Source organism: Natrix helvetica (assembly GCF_964273705.1).
Source record: "Natrix helvetica genome assembly, chromosome: 3".
In the NCBI taxonomy this organism is placed as follows: domain Eukaryota; kingdom Metazoa; phylum Chordata; class Lepidosauria; order Squamata; family Natricidae; genus Natrix; species Natrix helvetica.
The window spans coordinates 58433861-58454144 of record NC_138549.1 but is presented as its reverse complement, the minus strand read 5'-3'; the positions used below and the strand labels follow the sequence as shown (position 1 = coordinate 58454144).

At 44.2% G+C, this 20284-nt stretch overlaps 1 protein-coding gene across 3 annotated transcripts in view; it reads left to right on the top strand.

Annotated features, from left to right (window-relative positions):
* Nucleotides 1-20284, top strand: part of HMGCS2 (3-hydroxy-3-methylglutaryl-CoA synthase 2) — an 82604-nt gene that overhangs the window by 57487 nt on the left and 4833 nt on the right. Inside the window, exons 7-11 of one of the 3 annotated variants that reach the window (XM_081947140.1) lie at nucleotides 1365-1535; nucleotides 2226-2332; nucleotides 13813-13938; nucleotides 15331-15461; nucleotides 18058-20181. In XM_081947140.1, coding sequence (XP_081803266.1) covers nucleotides 1365-1535; nucleotides 2226-2332; nucleotides 13813-13938; nucleotides 15331-15437 — 511 coding nt within the window. In that variant the 3' untranslated portion in view covers nucleotides 15438-15461; nucleotides 18058-20181. Of the gene's footprint in view, nucleotides 1-1364; nucleotides 1536-2225; nucleotides 2333-13812; nucleotides 13939-15330; nucleotides 15667-18057; nucleotides 20182-20284 lie in introns of those variants that run through there. The other 2 variants (XM_081947139.1, XM_081947141.1) reach the window with 2 other exon arrangements.

The following is a 20284-nucleotide window of genomic DNA, read 5'->3' as shown; positions in this document are numbered from 1 at the left end:
GTGTTTCTGCTGGCACAGCACTTGATCAATGTAATTCTCATCAATCATTTAAAGAGCTTTCCAAAAGGAAAAAAAAGTTTTTGCACTCTGCATACCTCCCCAAAACGGCCCTTTTTTCACGAAAATGGGCCCATTTTTTGTCAAACTAAATTCCATGCATAGCCTTATGGAGGCTTATAGTTTGCTGCTGGGGGCTGGGGGGGGCAAAAAACGGTCCATTTTTTGCTCCTTTCTGCCCTCCCAGCCCCCAGGAGCTCTCTGAAAGCCTCCTTAAGAGTATGTACAGCCATTTTGGTGAAGGGGCAGGGCTTCAGGAGGCAAAAAATGCTGTATTCGGTGCATAAGTCGCACCCAGATTTTCAGCCTCTTTTTTGAGGAAAAAAGGTGTGTCTTATACTCAAAACAAATATGGTATGTAAAAGCAAAAAACAATTGGGCACAAATACATAGGTGGATAGAAAATATGATAGGGAAACATACAGATTTTAAACCTTAACTATTTTTATTAGGCATAATACCAGAAAAAAATGATAAGCAAAGTATATATTTAATATTGCATGTTTTAACAGCAGCAAATATTATATTCGCACAATATTGAAAAAATGAAGAAACACTGTGAGACGAAGAGATAATTAGGAAGATACTAGATTGTGCAAAAATGGATAGACTTACACTGAAAATTAAACAGAAGGAAGAAAGACACAGAATATTATCAAACATGGAACTTATTTTACCAGTGTTTGGAAAAAAGGGGTGGAGATTAAAGGTGTTATCTGTATTGTTAAGCAAATTAAATATTAAGACAACACGATGTTTATTAAGCACTAATAAATGTAAACAATAGAAAAGTAATAAAATTAATAAAGATAAAGCAGGAATGGTTAAACTGATTATTTTATTCAAAGAGGAAAAATATTCTCATTTGGATTTTGTGCTTGTGATTAAACTTTGATTTTGGTTTTGTTGATCAGAAATATTTCTCCTTATAGAATATTAATGTGTAAAAGCAAAAAGTTGAGGTTGGAGTGTTTTTATCTTCTACTGTGCTAAGAAGAGTCAGAAGTCAATGCCCTTTTCCTTTTTCCCCCTTGAATCTCCCACCCCATTTTTTCCACTCTTTTTTCTTCCCTTAATTTCCTTTTTTTGTATTTTATATAATAGAACAAAGAAAAAAATGTAATAAAACAATAATCATGGCACATAATTCTTTATTGGGATAAAATATTTTTCCTTTTTAACAAAAAATATCAGTATCTGATATAATGGGAAATTTTGTTCATTGTTGTACCTTATGTTAGAATTATATATCTATCTGTCTAGTCCAACTTACCTGTAAGGAACTAAGTGTCCTTTCTCTCTTTCAGTAATGTGAAATTGGAAGAAACCTATTCCAGTAGGGAGGTGGACAAAGCTTTTCAGAAGGCCAGCCAGGAGCTGTTCAAGCAGAAAACGCAGCCCTCGCTTTTCCTTTCTGCCCACAATGGCAACATGTATACCCCATCAGTCTATGGCTGCCTGGCATCTCTTTTGGCCCAGTAAGTTATAGGCCTGATCTCACACTCCAAGAGTCAATGAAAACATATGATTCCCTTCTAATCTTCAATATGCTGTATTAAGAGTAGTATATTAAAGTTTTATAAAAGTTATGTAACAATTCAATGGCTCTCTTGCTTATTAAAATATGTAGAAATGAATTCTTCTAAATAAGTATTAGGGCTAATGCATCCAGATATATTGGTGGTCCCTAATATTCTTACAATATGAAGTAATTTTTATCTGAACAATACATTTATATTTTTATAGATTTATATCCAAATTTTATTTTTTCCTTTTTAACAAAAATCACAGCAATGTCAGATATTTAGATTTAGCTGTTCATTGCTCTCTGTTTAGAAGTGGGTAGCTTAATTTTTTGCTTGAAATTGAGCTATAGTAGCCATTTATCCTTTCCATATTGACATTCTATATGTATTTTATGCATTATTTTGTTCTTTCTAGAGAAACAAATACATTTGAGTGTAATTAGAAGGTCAATAACCGCATCATGGCCTCAGGATTTCCAGACATTTTTGCATCCCATCCATATCAGCATGAATTAGCACAATTTATATTTTTCATCTTCAGAAAAGAATAGTTTTATAGGGAAACAATATGCAGATTAAACAAGTTACTGGAGAAAAAATATGGTCTTTCCCCTGGGATTTTATTTACTCTACTTTTTGCAGGTATTCTGCCAAGCAGCTGGCTGGATCCAGAATTGGGGTTTTCTCCTATGGCTCAGGATTGGCTGCAAGCATGTTTTCCCTGAAAGTATCTCAGAACTCTGCTCCAGGTAAATCTTTCAGGGTGTATTAGGAAATCTTTTTAATGTCTTCCCAAACATTTGGCCTACTGGAATGGGCTTCTGAACTAAGCCATTTAAAGATTGTGTTTCAAGATAATATTTTATGTACATATTATCTTATTTTCTTTGTTCTTATGACAAAGGAATAAAAACTACTTTTGGAGTAAGCACTTTCCCCCTCCCCTAAAAGAAGGTGAAATTTTGGGTCATTTTATACACCGAATGTAGCCCCACCCACCTGCCGGCCCCCACCCTTCAGCCATTTTCAACCTCTGCACGTTGTGTTTTAGACCTGTTCCAGTTTGCAAGGATTGCCACAGACAATCACTGCATCCATGCCTTGCATTTTTGGCCTCTGTGCCTCGTGTTTTCAGACTCCAAATGCTCTATTTTAGACCCGTTGAAGGCTGCGGGAATCACCAGAGCACATCGCCGCTGTCTGGAACCACCCGAAAACGCAACTTAGTTGCTATGCCTATTCATTGGCTGACCTTGTGGTAACGTTTCTGCCAGTTAGGAACTCTCACACACACTGACAGAACACTAGCCAGTATGGATGGATGGATGTTGGTAGGCAGAGGCAGTTTTTTTTTTCCTCCCCAAAAACTAAGGTGTGTCTTATACTCCAGAGCATCTTATACTCTGGAAAATATGGTATATAAAGTTCATATTTAGATTTAGGATTACTAACTAAAGTGAGAGAATTACCGTATTTTTCAGAGTATAAGACACACCTTTTTCCCCTCAAAAAAGAGGGTGAAAATCTGGGTGCATCTTATACACTGAATACAGCATTTTTGGCCTCCCAAAACCCCGCCCCTGCTCATTTTTGCCCCCCCCCCAGCCGCCAGGAGCACTCTATAAGCTGCCTAAAGGCTATGCATGCTCTTTCCTTTGACAAAAAACAGGCCCGTTTTCGTGAAAAATGTTCTGAATATAAGATGCAGTCTATAAGACAGTGTATAAGACACACTGCCTCTGCCATCCAGCACCCATCCGTCCATATTCATCTGGCTAGTGTCCTGTCAGTGTGTAAGAGAGTTCCTGACTGGTAGAGATGTGGTAACAAGGTCAGCCAATGAATAGGCAGAGCAACTAAGTCAGCCAATTAGGGTTGTTTGGAAACTGAAACAGTATTTACTGCAAGGAGCTGTGGTGTGACTTAGGTTAACTTCTGTACAAAAGCTGCAAACTAGTCTGCAGCTCTGAAACTGAAACTAAAACTCTTCTCCTCTGCTTGTGTTTTGCTTGTATTTACTACCACATTTGAAAATCTCCTTTTGGTATTGTACTTTATGTGTTATATTATATATAAAGACACATTATTGAATCCTGCTGAATCAGTTACTTATGTGTTCTTTCTGGATGCGATTGCTGCTGCAAACTCTGACACGTCCTTGCAGCAAATAGTGAACAGCCAGGTCAGCTTCAGTATATTATGAGCAGCTGATTGGCAGGTGGATCAGCCTCCTGGAATAACCCCAATCAGTTGTTCCAGCTGCAGGGATTGCCACAGACCATTGCTGCCTCCGTGCCTCGCATTTGTGGCCTCTGCAAGTTGCGTTTTCGGGTGGCTCCAGGCAGCGGCGATGTGCTCTGGTGATTCTCGCAGCACGGGTCATAAACGGAGCATTTGGAGGCTGAAAACATGAGGCACAGAGGCCAAAAACGTGAGGCATAGAAGCAGCAATGGTCTGTGGCAATCCCTGCAGACTGGAATAGGTCTAAAACACAATGCACAGAGTTGAAAATGGCCGAAGGATGGGGGCCTGCAGGTGGGTGGGGCTACATTCAGTGTATAAGATGACCCAAATTTTCACCTTCTTTTAGGGGAGGGGGAAAGTGCGTCTTATACTCCGGTGTGTCTTATACTCTGAAAAATACGGCAACCCAAGGAGGGACACACATAGGTGTTGTTTCCCAACAGCAAAATTGTATTGGTGGATTACAGGATTCATCATGACTGACCTCTTTTTCTGATACTTTTCTTTTCAAAATCTCATTTTTCCTGATAAGTTCTGGCAGTACAATTTGTTACCAAATTGCAAGCCACTTTCGAAGGGGGTCATCTAATCACTGAAGACTATATTATTTAAATAAGGAGGGGGAAAGCTGCAGAGTTTTTAATGCTTTGTAAAGGAGATAACGGGTTATAAAATTGAGGTGACTGGTTCTTTAATAAAATGTGATTGTGAAATTGATTATGTGCAAAAAATGCATGGTAGGAGGGAGAGGGTCATAACACTCACAGACAGAAAATGAAACTAAACTAACCAAGCAGCAATTGAGAATCTACAGTTGCAATACACATAGGCTTTTTAGCACCTCTTCTCCCTTGGTCATGGGAACATGCCTCATGTTCATATTCTAAACAGAACATGTGTTGCATCAATGCAGTTTGATTCAGTTGTCTGTCATATAAATAGATAAACCCAAACCACCATAATACTTTAGAGCAGTGTTGGCGAACCTTTTGGCACCAAGTGGAGAAACGGGAACGCACATGTACATGCCAGAAACCAGAAGAGCAGCCACCTAGTGCTCATGTGCGCACCAGGAAGATGATTTTCCAGTTTCTGGTGCACACATGGGCACCGGCCAGCTGGCCTTCCAGTTTCTGGCATGCATGCGTGCATGAAGCTGGCCAGTGCACATGCATGTGCTGGAAACCGGAAAATAATCTTCCCGGCGCACGAATGTGCACTGGATGCTGCTCTTCCGGTTTCTGGCACTGCTGCGTGTGTTAAAGACCAGCTGGCCAGCTCGCATGTGCACACCGGAACCCTGAAGAGCAACAGGCAATGTCATGTGTGCCTGGAGAGATGGCTCTGCATGCCATAGGTTCGCCATCATGGCTTTAGAGGTCCTCAAACATTGATCTGTCCTAAAGTCCCTCATTAATGAAATGTAGTATGGATGGAGTGAATTAGCAGTCTTTGCATGACCAAGGACTGTACTTTATTGAAAAAATGCCTAAGGCACAAAATGGGCAGGAGCACACATATCAGCAGGGCTGAGAATTGAGGAATATTTGCTCTAAGGCAAATGGGATAAGCCTAGGAAATCCAACACAGTGGTATTTTGCATGCTTGCTTTATTTGTAGACCTGTAGATCTAGACCTGAACTGAATGTTTGTACTGTTGGAAGAAATGTCCTTCTGGGTTCGGCTCCAAGTGGAGAAAAAGACACTGGAGACATGGAGGCTGCTTGGAAAGATGGTTTTAATGGTTTCCTGTTCCTGTGTAAGGAATGTATTCTGATTGGTTGTCAAACTCACATGGGCCCATGCAGAGGCAACTCTCTAGGCTGAGTTTTGAATCCAGGTTTGGTTGAGTTCAGATGCCATGTGGTCAGTTGAGTAAAGTGCCAATATTATCATGCCTTAATCCCATCCCCCTGGAGCTGATGGGGAGAACTCTTTATTATGTAAAGTGGACTAGCTTGGCCTTCTTAATGGCCCATTGACAAAATGGGGATGGGCAGGAAGCTGCAGGAATTTACTTTGTGTTTAAAATGTGTTTCTCCCTTTTTCACATCCAGGAAAATATAATATTCTGCCTTTTCAATATTTCCTAGGATATTTCATTTTTCTGAGAGAGGGCTGGGTGATAACTTCCTACAGTACCAATATTGGATAAAGAGTTTGGAAGCAGGTTCATGGCACAGGGGAGAAACAGCCGGGCATATGGATGTTAAACAAGTGATCATACATATTGGGTTGTGGCCCAGCAGGAGCCGTTGGAGTTGCCACCAGACTCCGACAGCGAGGTGTCCTCTGAGTCGGCTCAAGAGGAGGTGGGGGACCCTGGAAAGGGTTCCGACGCTGAGCAGGGCGCAGAGAGGCTGGTTGGCCACCAGGGGGCGCCTGAGGCATGGAGCAGTGGTGAAAGCCAAAGGAAGGGGGCTCCTGATGTCATGCCTTGGAGCAGTGGGGAGGAGTCACAGGACAGTGAGTCAGACATCAGCAGTGAGCTATTAGATGCTCGTTACCGACGTGCTACCCAGCGTAAGGAGCAATTGAGCAATTACAGGAGATAATGGCTCTCAGCTGCTGATCATTAGACTCCTCTCCAGACTATAAAGGGACTGCTTGTGGACACACCCTTTGCAGGAATCAACTGATCATTGGAGTTGGAGAAGCTCAGATCTGTGTCGTACTTTGGCAGGCTGGATTGCTGCTAAAGGTTTTACCTGGATTACTGTCAATCTGTTCCCTGGACCTTGGCTGCTAAAGTGATTATCTGGAGCTTGGTAGCTGGATTGCTGCCAAGGGGTGTCGCTGTAGCTGGATTGCTGCCCAGAGTGCTATTTTGACCTTGGCAGACTGGATTGCTGCCAAGGTGGAACCTGTATGTCAATTAACATCTTTGAAGAGACTTTGTGTCGGAGTGTCTTGGTATACAAGAGGAGGGGGTCAGAACAGATTGATTCCTGCCCCAAACAAAACTCCATTAAGTTGCAATGGAGCACCTACAGGCTGAGACGGCCCAGTTGGCTCAACTGATTGCTTTGCTGGCTGGTCAGGTCTCTCAGCTTCAGGGGCTTGCAAACCCCCCCCCCCCGCCCAGCCAAGGAGGAAATGTCCAGTGGCTACACCAGACAAGTTTGATGGCAAACAAGCTATGTTTGCAGCGTTCTTGGGCCAATGCCAGCTGTTTATCAGCTTGAGAGCGGAGGACTTTCCCACCGACCGGACGAAGGTGGGATTTATCATCAGCTTGCTCTCAGGCACAGCAGCGAGGTGGGCCACTCCATTGCTCTCTCAACCGAGCCCCCTGCTGGACGATTTTCAGGGTTTTTGTAACCATCTCCGGCTGATGTTTGAAGATCCCATTAAGGGGGAAACAGCCACCAGACTCCTGAAAGAGTTGCACCAAGGGCGTGGTTCTTTGCAGGATTATGTCAGTGAATTCCGGCTGCTTAGTCAGGACTCTGCTTGGAATGAGCCAGCCCTTATGGACACTTTCCAGGATGGCCTATCAGATGGCCTGCAGGACGAGCTTGTGAGGGTGGACAGGCCTCCAACGTTCAACGCGTTGGTTCATTTGTGCCTCCGGATAGACGCCCGGCTGCAGAGGCGGAGGCCTCGCCGCGTGTCCCAGGAGACCAAAAGGATGCTGGTCCCTCACGAGACTGCAGTTACTCGGGAGGAGCCCATGGAGTTGAGTGCCGCCAAACCCCGCTTGTTGCGCACGGAGATGGACAGACGGCGTGCAGGGGGGTTGTGTTTCTACTGTGGGGATTTTGGACACTTGGCTTTGGTTTGCCCCAAAAAGGGTAGGGGGGGCTGTGCGGACTGCGGCCTCCCCTCAGCAACGTGTCGGGAAACGGGCGAGGCCCACTCTGAGGGAGACTTCGGGTCGGGCACAGGCCGGAACAGAGGCGGTGGGGCCTCCACGACATCTGATTCTTGCAGCGCACATTCTCTTGTCGGGTAGTCCGCAGGGAATTCCAGCCCATGCCTTGGTCGATTCTGGGGCTACCACGAACTTTATGGATGCAGCGTTTGTCACGAAATATCACGTCCCTCTGTGCCCGGTGGACCCTCCGATGCGAGTGGAGACCATTGACAGTCGGGTGCTTCTGTCTGGGCCCATCAAGAACGCCACGCAGCCTTTGTGCCTGATCCTCGGGGAGCATGAGGAGGCCATCCAATTTTACGTGGCTTCGGGTCTGCATTTCCCCGTGGTGTTGGGCCTGGCTTGGCTGCGGGCGCACGATCCCCAGATCCACTGGTCGCAGAACCGCATCTCGTTCCCGTCCTTGCAATGCGTGGACCACACCCGTCATGTTTGCACGGCTCAGGTGCCCAGTTCGGCCGAGGTGACAGTGCCGCCGGGTTTAGCGGAGTTCGCGGACGTGTTTAGCGAACAGGAGGCGGACCAACTGCCACCGCACCGGCCTTATGACTGTCCCATTGACCTGGTACCTGATGCGAAACTCCCGACGGGCCGCCTATACTCCATGTCTGAACCGGAGTTGGCCGCATTGCGGGACTTCATTGACAAGAACCTTGCCCGGGGTTTTATCCGGCCTTCGTCTTCGCCCTTGTCTGCCCCGGTTTTGTTCGTCAAAAAGAAGACCGGGGATCTAAGACTTTGTTGCGATTACCGGCGCTTGAACGCCATCACGATCCGTAATCGCTACCCGTTGCCTCTGATTCCCGAGTTGTTGGAGCGGCTCCGGGAGGCCGCGGTGTTTACAAAACTGGACTTACGTGAAGCTTACAATCTGGTCCGAGTCAGGGCGGGGGACGAATGGAAGACAGCCTTTGGTACCCGATACGGACATTTCGAGTATACGGTCATGCCGTTCGGGTTGACCAATGCCCCAGCTGTCTTCCAACATTTTATGAACGATATCTTTCGGGACCTTTTGGATCAGTTTGTCGTCATCTACCTGGACGACATCTTGATCTACTCTACGTCTCGGAAGGATCATCAACAGCACTTGCGTCAGGTCTTGCAGCGCCTTCGAAAGCATCGCTTATTTGCCAAGCTGGAGAAGTGTCAGTTCTGGCAGACCACCATCGAGTTCCTGGGGCACCGTATATCCCCTGAAGGAATTGCGATGGAGCCAGGCAAGGTGGAGGCATTACGAAGTTGGCAATCTCCTCGATGGATGAAAGACGTTCAGAGACTCCTCGGGTTTGCCAACTACTACCGGTCCTTCATCCCCGGCTTTGCTTTCTTGACCGCGCCCCTCACTCGGCTCCTGCAAAAGAAAGTGCCGTTTCACTGGGGGTCCACGGAACAACAAGCGTTCGTGGCCTTGAAGCGCGCTTTTACAAAGGAGCCGATCTTGAAACACCCTGATCCCCATCGCCCCTTTGTAGTCGAGGCGGATGCGTCCGACATCGCGGTGGGGGCGGTGTTATTGCAGGCTCACGCCCCTGATGGCATCCTTTTCCCTTGCGCCTATTACTCTCGGAAACTCAATCCTTCCGAGCGCAATTATACCATCTGGGAGAAGGAGTTGCTGGCTATCAAGGCGGCGTTCGAAGCCTGGCGACATCACCTGGAGGGGGCCAGGCATCAGGTCGAAGTCCGGACAGACCATCGGAATCTGGAGTTTTTGACAACAGCGCGGAAGCTCAATCAACGCCAGATCCGGTGGTCTCTGTTTTTTGCCCGGTTCCACTTCAAGGTCACGTATATCCCCAGTGCCTTGAACCAGAGGGCGGATGCCCTGTCTAGAAAGCCGGAGTACTCAGACCCTGCTGATTCACTGCCCCCCGGATGGTCCTACCCGTCGAGTCCTTCGCTGCAATCCAGGAACCCGTGGATTTACGGTCGTTGATACGGAATGCGCAGCGAAACGACGAGTGGGTGGAACAACGGCGGGCAGAGGTAGGGCCGACATCCCCGTGGACCTTTGACGAGGACATTTTGAGGTATCGGGATCGGCTCTACGTGCCTGCAGGACCGCTCCGTGGATTGGTTCTCTCCCAGTGTCATGACACTCCAGCAGCGGGACACTTTGGCCTGTTCAAAACTTTGCACCTGGTTTCCCGTACGTTTTGGTGGCCTCGCCTGCGACACGACGTGCAGACGTACGTCACGTCGTGTGTGCAGTGTTGACAGGCCAAATCAGCGACGGGAGCTCCTCCAGGCTTGCTACAGCCATTGCCGACCCCGGACAGACCCTGGGGAGCTGTGTCCATGGACTTCTTGACGGAACTGCCTCCGTCGTCCGGTTTCACTACGGTCCTAGTGGTGGTGGACATGCTCACCAAGATGGCGCATTTCATCCCCTGCCGGAGATTGCCGACAGCCCGCGCCACCACCCGCATGTTCATCCAGCACGTGTTCCGGCTGCACGGCCTACCTGACCGGGTCGTCTCCGATCGTGGTACACAATTCACGGCCCAGTTCTGGAAAGGGCTGATGGCCGCTCTTGACGTTCAAGTTTGTCTGTCCTCGGCGCACCATCCCGAAACCGATGGAGGGACGGAGAAGGTGATTGGGATTCTGGAACAATATCTGCGCTGCTTCGTGAACCAGCAGCAGAACAATTGGGCGGAGTACCTCGCCGTGGTGGAGTTTGCGTTCAACAACTCGCAGCACTCCTCCACACGGATGACGCCTTTCATGGCGAACGTCGGGTACCACCCTCGTTTTTTCCCTCTCACCCCCGTGGACTCTCCGGTCCCCGCAGCGCAGGATTTCCTCTCTGAGCTTCAGGCGGTTCACCAGATGGTGCGCCGCTACTTGAATCAGGCGAAGGAGGATTACAAGCGGGTGGCGGACAGGTCTCGCCCTGCGGTGCCGGAATTGGCCGTGGGTGATCGCGTGTGGTTGTCCACGCGGCATCTTCCGTCCCACCGGCCTACGAGGAAGTTGGACCACCGGTATCTGGGGCCGTTCCCTGTGGAGGCCGTTATCAATCCGGTGGCCTATCGCCTGACCCTCCCGCGCTCGATGCGAGTACACCCGGTGTTCCATCGCTCGCTCCTGATCCCTGAGCGGTCGGATTGTCCTCTTCGACGTCCCTCTTCGCCCCTGCCATCGTCGCCTGAGGTGCACGCACGGCCATCGCACAGAGTGACCCGGATCCGTGACTCGAGATGGCTCAAGGGTCGGTTCCAGTATTTGGTCGACTGGGCGGATGAGGACTCGGACGGGGGGACCTGGACCGATGCGACGGCTGTGCATGCTCCAGCTTTGGTGCGGGCCTATCATGGACGATTTCCCTCCCGACCGCATCCCGAGCGTCAGGCCCGGGGGACTGGATTGCTGCCAAGGTGGAACCTGTATGTCAATTAACATCTTTGAAGAGACTTTGTGTCGGAGTGTCTTGGTATACAAGAGGAGGGGGTCAGAACAATATTGTATTTAGCAGAATAAGAATTGAAGCTTGCTTCAAGCAAGGATAAGTGAGCACAATGATTTGTGCTCAGTGGTGGGTTTAAATTTTTTTTAGAACCTATTCTGTAGGTGTGGCCTGTTTTGTGGGAGTGGCTTGGCAGTCATGTGACCGGGTGGGAGTGGCCAACTTGATGTCACTCACCAGGAGATGTCATGGATTGGGTAAAATGTGGTGAAGCTCACTTAACAACACTTTTGCTTAGCAACCAAAATTTTGGGCTCAATTGTAGTCATAGGTAAAGGACTATCTCTACCTTCCTCTGCATGGCAGCCTTGTCCTAGTAAACTATTACTCCTTTCTGGAAATTTTCCTCTGTGTTAGAGGCACCAAAATAATCCATGCAATGTAAGGTTTCCTGCTGCAGCAGCGGGGGGGGGGGGGGGGGCTAGATGACCTCCTAGTAGTCTTCTAGCCCTAAATTGCTGTGCTGTTTTTCTTTTTTTCTGCTAACAAAGAAACCTGCCTGAGGCTCATTCTAAATGCCTGCCAGATAGAGATAATGAGATAATGACCTTAGAGAAAGTTTGGCTCCATTCACAAGCAGGGAATCATCCAAACCCTTTTAGAAACACAATGCTCATATTGCACAAACCCCAAAACTTCAAAAACATATAACATATAACCAATAACCAATTTGTTCTTTCCTGCACATTTTCAATTTAAAGTTATTAAGACTTGTGGACTTCAACTCCCAGAATCCCAGCCAGGCATGCTCAGTTCCGATTTAAAGCAACAGCATTTGTTTTTCTCCTTTGCAAAAGAAGTTTCCTTCTTTCTTTTTCTTCTCCCTTCCCCTCCTTCCTCCCTCTCCCCCTCCCTCCCCCTCCTCTCTCTCTCTGTCTCACACACACACAGAAGTTGGATTGGATTATCTCTCCTACCCCCTTCCCTCTCACTCATTCTCTCTCAAACACACACACACACACACACACACACACACACAGCTTCATTGATTACAACTTGGATTGGATATCTTTTCCAATGGCTTAAAAGCAGCTCCTCTGCCACCCCCCCCCCCATTCCGCAGCTGCCTTCCCCAAACACCTCCCCCATTGCAAATGCAGCCTCCTGTCTGGGTGGGAAATGCTTGGAATGCAATAAAGCCCACCCACTCACCTCCTGCTGCCCTTTGGAATGGGATTTGAAACCCATCACTGGAAATAACTCATGTTTCATATTCTCTGTGATGGTCCAGAGGAGGCAGAAATTCAGTCTATTCCCGCAGCCTCTGCCCTGGTATAGCGGAGAAACAGCCAGGCATATGGATGTTAAAGAAATGGTGGGGGAGGGAGGGCAGGAAGAGGGTAGGGTAAGGTGGGGGTGATAATTGTAAAATTTATTTAAAAATTTAATAAAAAGAAAAAAAATGGTCATATATATTGCACTTATCAGAATAAGAATTGAAGCTTGCTTCAAGCAATGATAAGTGAGGGGGACAGGAGAGAACAATGATTTCCCAAGTGGTGGTGTACTGCAATCAGTCCTACCAGATCAGGCCAAAAAAAATCAACTCCATAGGATAACTAAAACTAGTTTTATTCTCATTGGCTACACTAATGGATTCATGTAAGTCTGATATTGTTGTACCTCCTCCCCTTTCTTATTCACTTTAGTGAATTGGGGAGTTGTCTGTCTGAGCTGCGTACAAATAGACTTAAAATATTTTTCACTTTCCTGCACCTTAATACTAAAATGTATCTTGCCTATCTCCATTAAGATCATCTTTCCTACTTCCTACAGTTACATTTCCCAACAAATCCTATATACTGTACATCCCTGAACTAGAAACTGAATTTATCAGAAAGGTAATATGCTATGCATATATGCTAGTCATTCATGACTCGAGGGTGCGGTGCTCATCTCCGTTTCAAAGCTGAAGAGCCAGCGCTGTCGGAAGATGTCTCCGTGGTCATGTGGCCAGCATGACTAAATGCCAAAGGCGCATGGAACGCTGTTGCCTCCCATCAAAGGTGGTTCCTATTTTTGTACTTGCATTTTTACATGCTTTCGAACTGCTAGGTCGGCAGATGAATTCATCATCAGCAATTCCTATAGCCCACCCCTTCACAATTTAGTAAAAGTAAGGAAGATTTGCCTGCCACAGCTTAAACACCCTCTTCCATGCTTGGCCTCAAGGAAAGCATCTTAGAGATAGCCTAAAATTAGATGAAAACAAAAATGTGGGGGCCTCAAGCAAGCAAGAAGGTACTGCCTTCCTCTAAATAATGGATCCATCAATCTATTCTATTTGCAAGTATTAAGGCAGCAACCAATTCCACTGTATTTATATCTATTTTTCAGTCCCAAGAGTGACCTTTTAGATAATTTTACAGTTCTTAAACGTATTACCTCACATTAACACAAACGTGTCAATTCATACTCTGTGTATCAGCATTTCTCAACCTCAGCAATTTTAAGATGAGTGAACTTCAACTCCAGTTGAGGAATTCTGGGTCCCGAAATTCAACCATCTTAAAGTTGACAAAGTTGAAAAACACTGAGTTAGAGGGTGTAACACTGTCCTATCAGAGCATGAAGCTGTTGTGTCTCAAGATAGCACCAGCTTTCTCACTGAAAAGTATCTGACTTTTTATTTCAGGCTCTCCTCTGGAGAAACTGGTATCCAGTCTTTCAGATTTAAAGACTCGCTTAGGCTCCCGGAAATGTGTTTCTCCTGAAAAGTTCAATGAGATCCTGAAAGTCAGGGAGGATACTCATAATTCAGGTGAGCTCAAGAAAATATAGTCTTTAGTTTTACCTTGTGTACACCAATGTCATCTGTCCACTCTCAAAATATTTATGGAAAAAGTGGCAATCTGTGGAGACTGCCTCCTTCCCCCAATGGTTGGCTTTCAAAATTTGGGGCCATTTTTGAAATTGAGGAGTGTGAAGGGACAAAATGGTACCTTAATACTTAAAGATGCTTAAGGAATTCATTCAATCATTATTATTCTTGAAATAGCATCACAAAAATGGTTCCTGACCTCCCTACTTTCAGGTGTGGCTGAAATGTTAAATAAACTATTGATCATTTGAGATAGACCAGTCCTGAAAGAAACTAAAACTCAGTTGAATCTTGAAAGCCTGCGGGAGATTCTTTCTGCCCTTCATATACTAAAGGAAATCAGGGTCAGGGTGGAGGAATCTTGGAGATTTTTTTTTCTTATATCCTCATGTCTATTCAAGTGGATGCTGATATAATAGTTACTGACATTCTTTTTCGAGGACATCGGTGCCTCAGTGATGAAATTCAAAAAAAATTTCCTACTCGTTCTGTGGGCTTGGTGGTCATGTGACTGGGTAGGTGTGGCTTGGTGGTCATGTGACCAGATGGCCGTGGCTGCACAACTGACTCATACACAATGCAAAAACAGCTGGATTTCATACAAAATGGCCCCTGCAACTAGCAGGAACCTCTCAGAGTCACAGAGAGCTCAAAAACAAACTATCACACTTTACACAAAACAACACAAAAGCTGCACAACGGACTCACACACAATGCAAAAGCAGCTGGACTTCACTCAAAATGGCCACTACAGCAAGCAGGAACCTCACAGAAAATCACACACAGCTGATTGTCGCACAGCTGAGATAGTAAAAACATGCTTTAAAAGTTTTTAAAAAGTTTCCATGATCACTCGGCACAGCAGATTGTCAGAACTTTAAAAAACTTTTTAAAGCATTTTTTACTACTAGTTTGGGTGAACGGTAGCATTTCACCTCTGCTCTGCCTGTACAACAACCCTACACTGCATGATAATTTGGGGATTGCCTGATCTTGTTGATTTCCCATGTCATAACATCCTATGCCCATGCCCATGCCATGCCAGGAGGTGCAAACACTTCTACTCTTCCTTGTTTCTTAGCCACTGACCCTACTATTGCTAAGTGGGCCCAGAATAAAGACATCCCTGAGCTGAATACATAGGAATCTCTTCTAGACGTTTGAAGGGAAATAATAATTTTGATAATGTTCTCCTATCTCCTCAATGCATTGTAAATGCACATAGGAAGACAAGTGAGCATTGCTTTGAGAAAAAGTGTAGGTATCAATGCTAACTCCTTATATTGATTCTTACTGATTCGTATTGGCTCATGTTCCTCTATCTTCCCATAGTTGATCACATTCCCCATGGATCCGAGGATGACCTGTTCCCAGGAACCTGGTACTTGGAGCAAGTGGATGAGAAAAACCGCAGGAAATATGCACGGAAACTAGTTTAGGAGTATAGAGTTGCCATTAATGAGGTATTTTTTCTGGTAAATCAGAACCCTGGGTCTAAGAACTCTTAAGAGAAAGGAGATATGCAGATTGAAGACTCAGTTGCCATTTATTAGGCAAAAAGGAAAAATGAAAATACTTATGGAAATGAGAATTTTGTTATAGTTTGGTAATTGCCTGTCTACCTATCCTGCTATGCAGAAACATTTAAAATAAAGCACATAATTATTAGACTTTTGTAGCTGGAAGAGGAATATGCCAATATTGTTCTTTCAAGCTGGTGTGTGTGTTGTTCAGTTGGGCAGCAAAATACAGTAGGCTGATAAAGGTTGAATGGTTCATTATTCATAGATATGTGCAATAAAGAATAATATCAAATCAGAAAATAAAATTCCCACATGGCCTGTATAAAATTCCCTTCTATCCTGCCTGATATCAAAACAAGATGAAGAAAAATATTGTAAATATAGGTAGTCCTCAATTTATGACCACAATTGAGGCCAAATTTCTGTGGCTAAGCAGGACATTTGTTAAGTGAGTTCCCCCCCCCCCCATTTTACAACGTTTCTTGGCACAGTTAAGTGAATCACTGCAGTTGTTAAGTTTGTAGTTAAGTGAATCTGGCTTCCCCAGTGACTTGGTTGGTCAGGTTGCAAAAGATGATCACATTATCTTGGGACACTGTAATTGTCATAAATGCATACCAATTGCCAAGCATTTGAATTTTGATCACATGACCATGGGGATGCTGCAATGATGATGTGAAAAATGGTCATAAGTTACTATTTTCAGGGTTGTTATAACTTTGAAGTCACTAAATGAATGGTTGTAAGTTAAGGACTAGCTGAGTATCTTTGAAAGTGTTTCTGCAAATAGCTTCATTATAGACAAAAATTGCCATTATGGGGGAGGCAGGAATTAAATATTGAGAAAAATAGATTGCATCAGCTATCGCAAGAACTTAGGAATGACTCCCTAACTCAATTTAATTCAAACTCTTTTTAATTGAGGGCCGCATCAGTGTTGTGTTTGACCTTGGGGGGGAGGGGTGTGGCCAGGGGGAATGGCCAGCTTGACATCACTTGTGTCGGGGGCACCTGAGGTTGGGGGGGGGGGGAGAATCCATTGTCTCCAGCAGAAGGTGGGACAAACCCTTGAACTCTAGAGGAGCCTCACCATCCCACGTAGGCCACATAGAGGACCCTCCAGACAGTGGCACAGGCTGTCCAGAGCCCTAGGCAGTGGAGGGCAAGCATTCAGCCTGGTCCTCAAGCTCCCAGGGCACCGGGGCCCCACAGCCCAGCCCAGCCAAACCCAACCCCGCTTCCCTCAGGATATGTCCAACTGCACTTACCTCAAGGTTCCTGCTGCTGTTCTCGCTATCCTTGGCCAGGTTGCTCATGGTGTGCAAGAGGGCAAAGTGTGTGAGTCAGAGAGAAGCCCACTCACTCTCCATGCAAGGTAACCTGGCTTTGTAATCAAAGCATCCTCAGTGATAGAATGGGAGACCGTCAGGATGAGACAAGGGGATGGTGAAAGGCAACAGGGTGGTGGGTAGTCAACTGCTAAGGTAGGATTTCCCTCAGACCCTCCCTCTCATTATAATGTTCCTTCCTTCCCTCTTCATTCTTTCTTCTTCCTTCCCATTTCCTTCTTTTTCCCTCCTTGCTCTCTTCGCGTGGCTCCCCGAGCTCCTTTTTTGCTGGCAGAGGGATGCTGCACTTTCATTGTTTCCAGGGTGGTCTCACAAGCTAGATCTAAGCACCCCATGGGCCGAATCCGGGCTGCAGGTCTTGAGTTTGACACTTCTGCCCTAACATATTTGCAGGCATCTTTGATTCTCAGCCTACCCTCCAGCTCATTCATAGCAATATAAAATATATTGTTCCCATTGGTTTAAAGAAAATGTATAATAAATAGGAAAATATGACATTTTGTTTGTGTCACATATTAAGAACAAACTGCCCTTTCTATATGCAGATACTCATCATTCACAATTCTGATTTGCTAATCTCTGAATGGTCCACTTTCTTTTTCTATACTTTCATCTTGGTCATATCCATTATCCAGCAGAATAGATCACATTCATTCAGGAAGTTACATTTTTCTCAAATTCATTTTTGCTTCTTTCATTTTTACCATTGACTGGAACAAACTTATCATCACCCTAAAGATTCCAATTTTCAAATACACCTTCGACTTCCTAGATGGTACCAATTTATATTTTGTGGTACACATTTTAATTCATTAGCAATTTTTACTTTCATTTCCCTGCATATATTTTATCAATTTTACTTCAAAAATTAAATGTTCTTAGGTTTATTATATATTTCCCACTTTCATATAACATTTATGATTTATTTTATTCATTAGCTTATATTATTTACTCTATTTACATTTCAATATTTTGCATATGCCAGTCTTTAAGAACCTCTGGTATCCATGGCTTGGTCAATACAGGCTTTCATATACATTTCTATTAAGATAGAGGTGTTGATAAAGTCACCAGCCTTAATCATACCTGTGCCAAATTCAGTATTCCCACTTACAATACTAACATGCATTTAGGATAGATGAAAGCATGGTAATAACAAAGAAATCCTTGCTTTTGTTTCTATTTAGAATCTTTCATCCCCATGGACAGTCAATGTAATTGCTTAACAACAGGAAAGAAGGGTAATCCAAGCTTTTGAGGACTGCTGGATTTCTATTGTACTGTAGAGTCTCATTGCTTATTCATGCTTGCTGTCAATATTCCAATTTACCCCTGTATTTGTATCCTTAGGCTATATGTGGGGCAGATTTCAACTCTTATATTTTGTGATTGTTGAGTTGCCATTGTTGCCTGACACATCTTAATACGTATCTGCCTCAATTGTATACTTTGCTGAGTTTTGAGATGGAGAAGAACAACAGTACATATATAACAATATGAAGCATCTGTCATGTCATATATTTCCATCAGATTATGGGTCACAAGTAGGTAATAATGCATTGGCTCGGTCGTACTATAGCAGATGCATTGGTTTGGCATCCCCACAATTTGTTGCGGATACTTCTGAATTTATGACTGATTTAAAGGAAGTATTTTTATTTTGTTAGGAATGAAAGTAGAGGAAACACAATATACTTTTGTATGCTGAAATGATTACTTTATCTACAATCTGGGTTTAATTCAGCACCCAGACTTTCCAATGTATCAATTTGATACCAAGCTCCATGCCTCAGCTTTACAGTTTTATTCTTTTAATTTTTTGAAATACTGGGAAATTAGCATGCTTCAAAGGAAAGCATCAGTCTCAAACTAACATATTTATTACTGGGTAGCTCTCACAAAAAAATATTTTTACATTGTGTTGATCAGACCGGAGTTGCTCTTGCTTGAGGTACAAATGACCAGGCTCAAATTATCCTACTATGGACACATTATGTGAAGAAGGCAGCTTTGGAGAAGACTCTAATGCTGGGAAAGACAGAAGGAAAGAGAAGAATAGGAAGAGCAGAAGTGAGGTGGATGGATTCAGTTACAGTGGCAATGAATGCATCATTGGGAGACCTGAAAGAATAGGTTAGGAATAGATCGCCATGGAGCACATGTACTGTATCTATGTGGCTAAGAGTCAAAAATGACTTGATGGACATAAATCAAATCAATGTGCTAAATGCCATTGTTATCTTAAAATTTGTCTATATTAAAACTTTCAGAATTACATGTTTATTAGCTTTTCAAAAGTATCACCCAGCTCTAAAAGGCATTACTATAAGAAATTCAAGCATTTAATTATTTTTTTAAAAATGCAATTTTAAAAAACTATTGAAGAATAATGTATTTTAAGCAACTAGTCCCTGATTTAAAGAGGTGGATGTTGGGGATTTATTGACATTATAACCAGATACTTGAGGCAGGACTGTGCGGGAATTTAAGGGATTAGGGAAGCGGCATGTATGTAATAGGACTGGGATGGGAAATTCTGAATCTCCAATTAAGCTTAGAATTGCTGTTTAAGGGAGCCGATGTTAGGTACAATAATTCAGGAACCAGGATAGAATTCAAAAGTATTAGAAGATTATTTCATGCTACCTATACACAAGAATTTGATCTACTAACAGTCAAGGCAAATTGGCACCAGATAAGAGTCAATAGACTTCAAGAGGGACTGGACTTAGGTCATAAGGGCATAGAGTCTGCAAACGGATTGATGCATCTGACTCTACCTTCAGGCTCAGCCTGGCCATCTCCTACATCGGAATTAGATAGACAATGGTTAAATTATAGAAAATATTGTTTGACAGCACTCAATATACCAATGCATTTTACCTTTCTAAAAATATTTAGGTCCTTGGCTATAAAAAGATCCAGAGGAGTGAGCATTTCTATGTACTAATAAATAAATTAGCGAAAAAGAGAGGGAGGGAGTAAAAAGAAAAAAGAAAAGAAAATGGAAGTTCCACATAAGAGCTCCAAGTCTGCAGAGGATGTTGGTTTCCTGAAAAAATTGTTTCAGATATTGAAGATGGTAACTGGGTCACCTAAGACACAGATCCTCTGAAAAATTGAGGTACAATTTTCCCAAGTGTGAAATGTGCTGTGTCCTTTGTAAAGTTCTGTCCTTCAAACTAACATCTGAAAATGCACTGTAGAAATAATACTAAAATAAATGTTATTTGCAAACAAAAGAAATGTATGATTTCTGAATAATAAAGCTACACATTCTGTTTTCTTCAGAACTAAGAGCCATCTTGAATGATTTATATCAGTAAGTAGTCAAAAAGACCATTTCATTTCTCACACTGAAATACATTTTTATCTTCAAGCTCTCAAGGACAACTGTATTATACATAAAGCAAT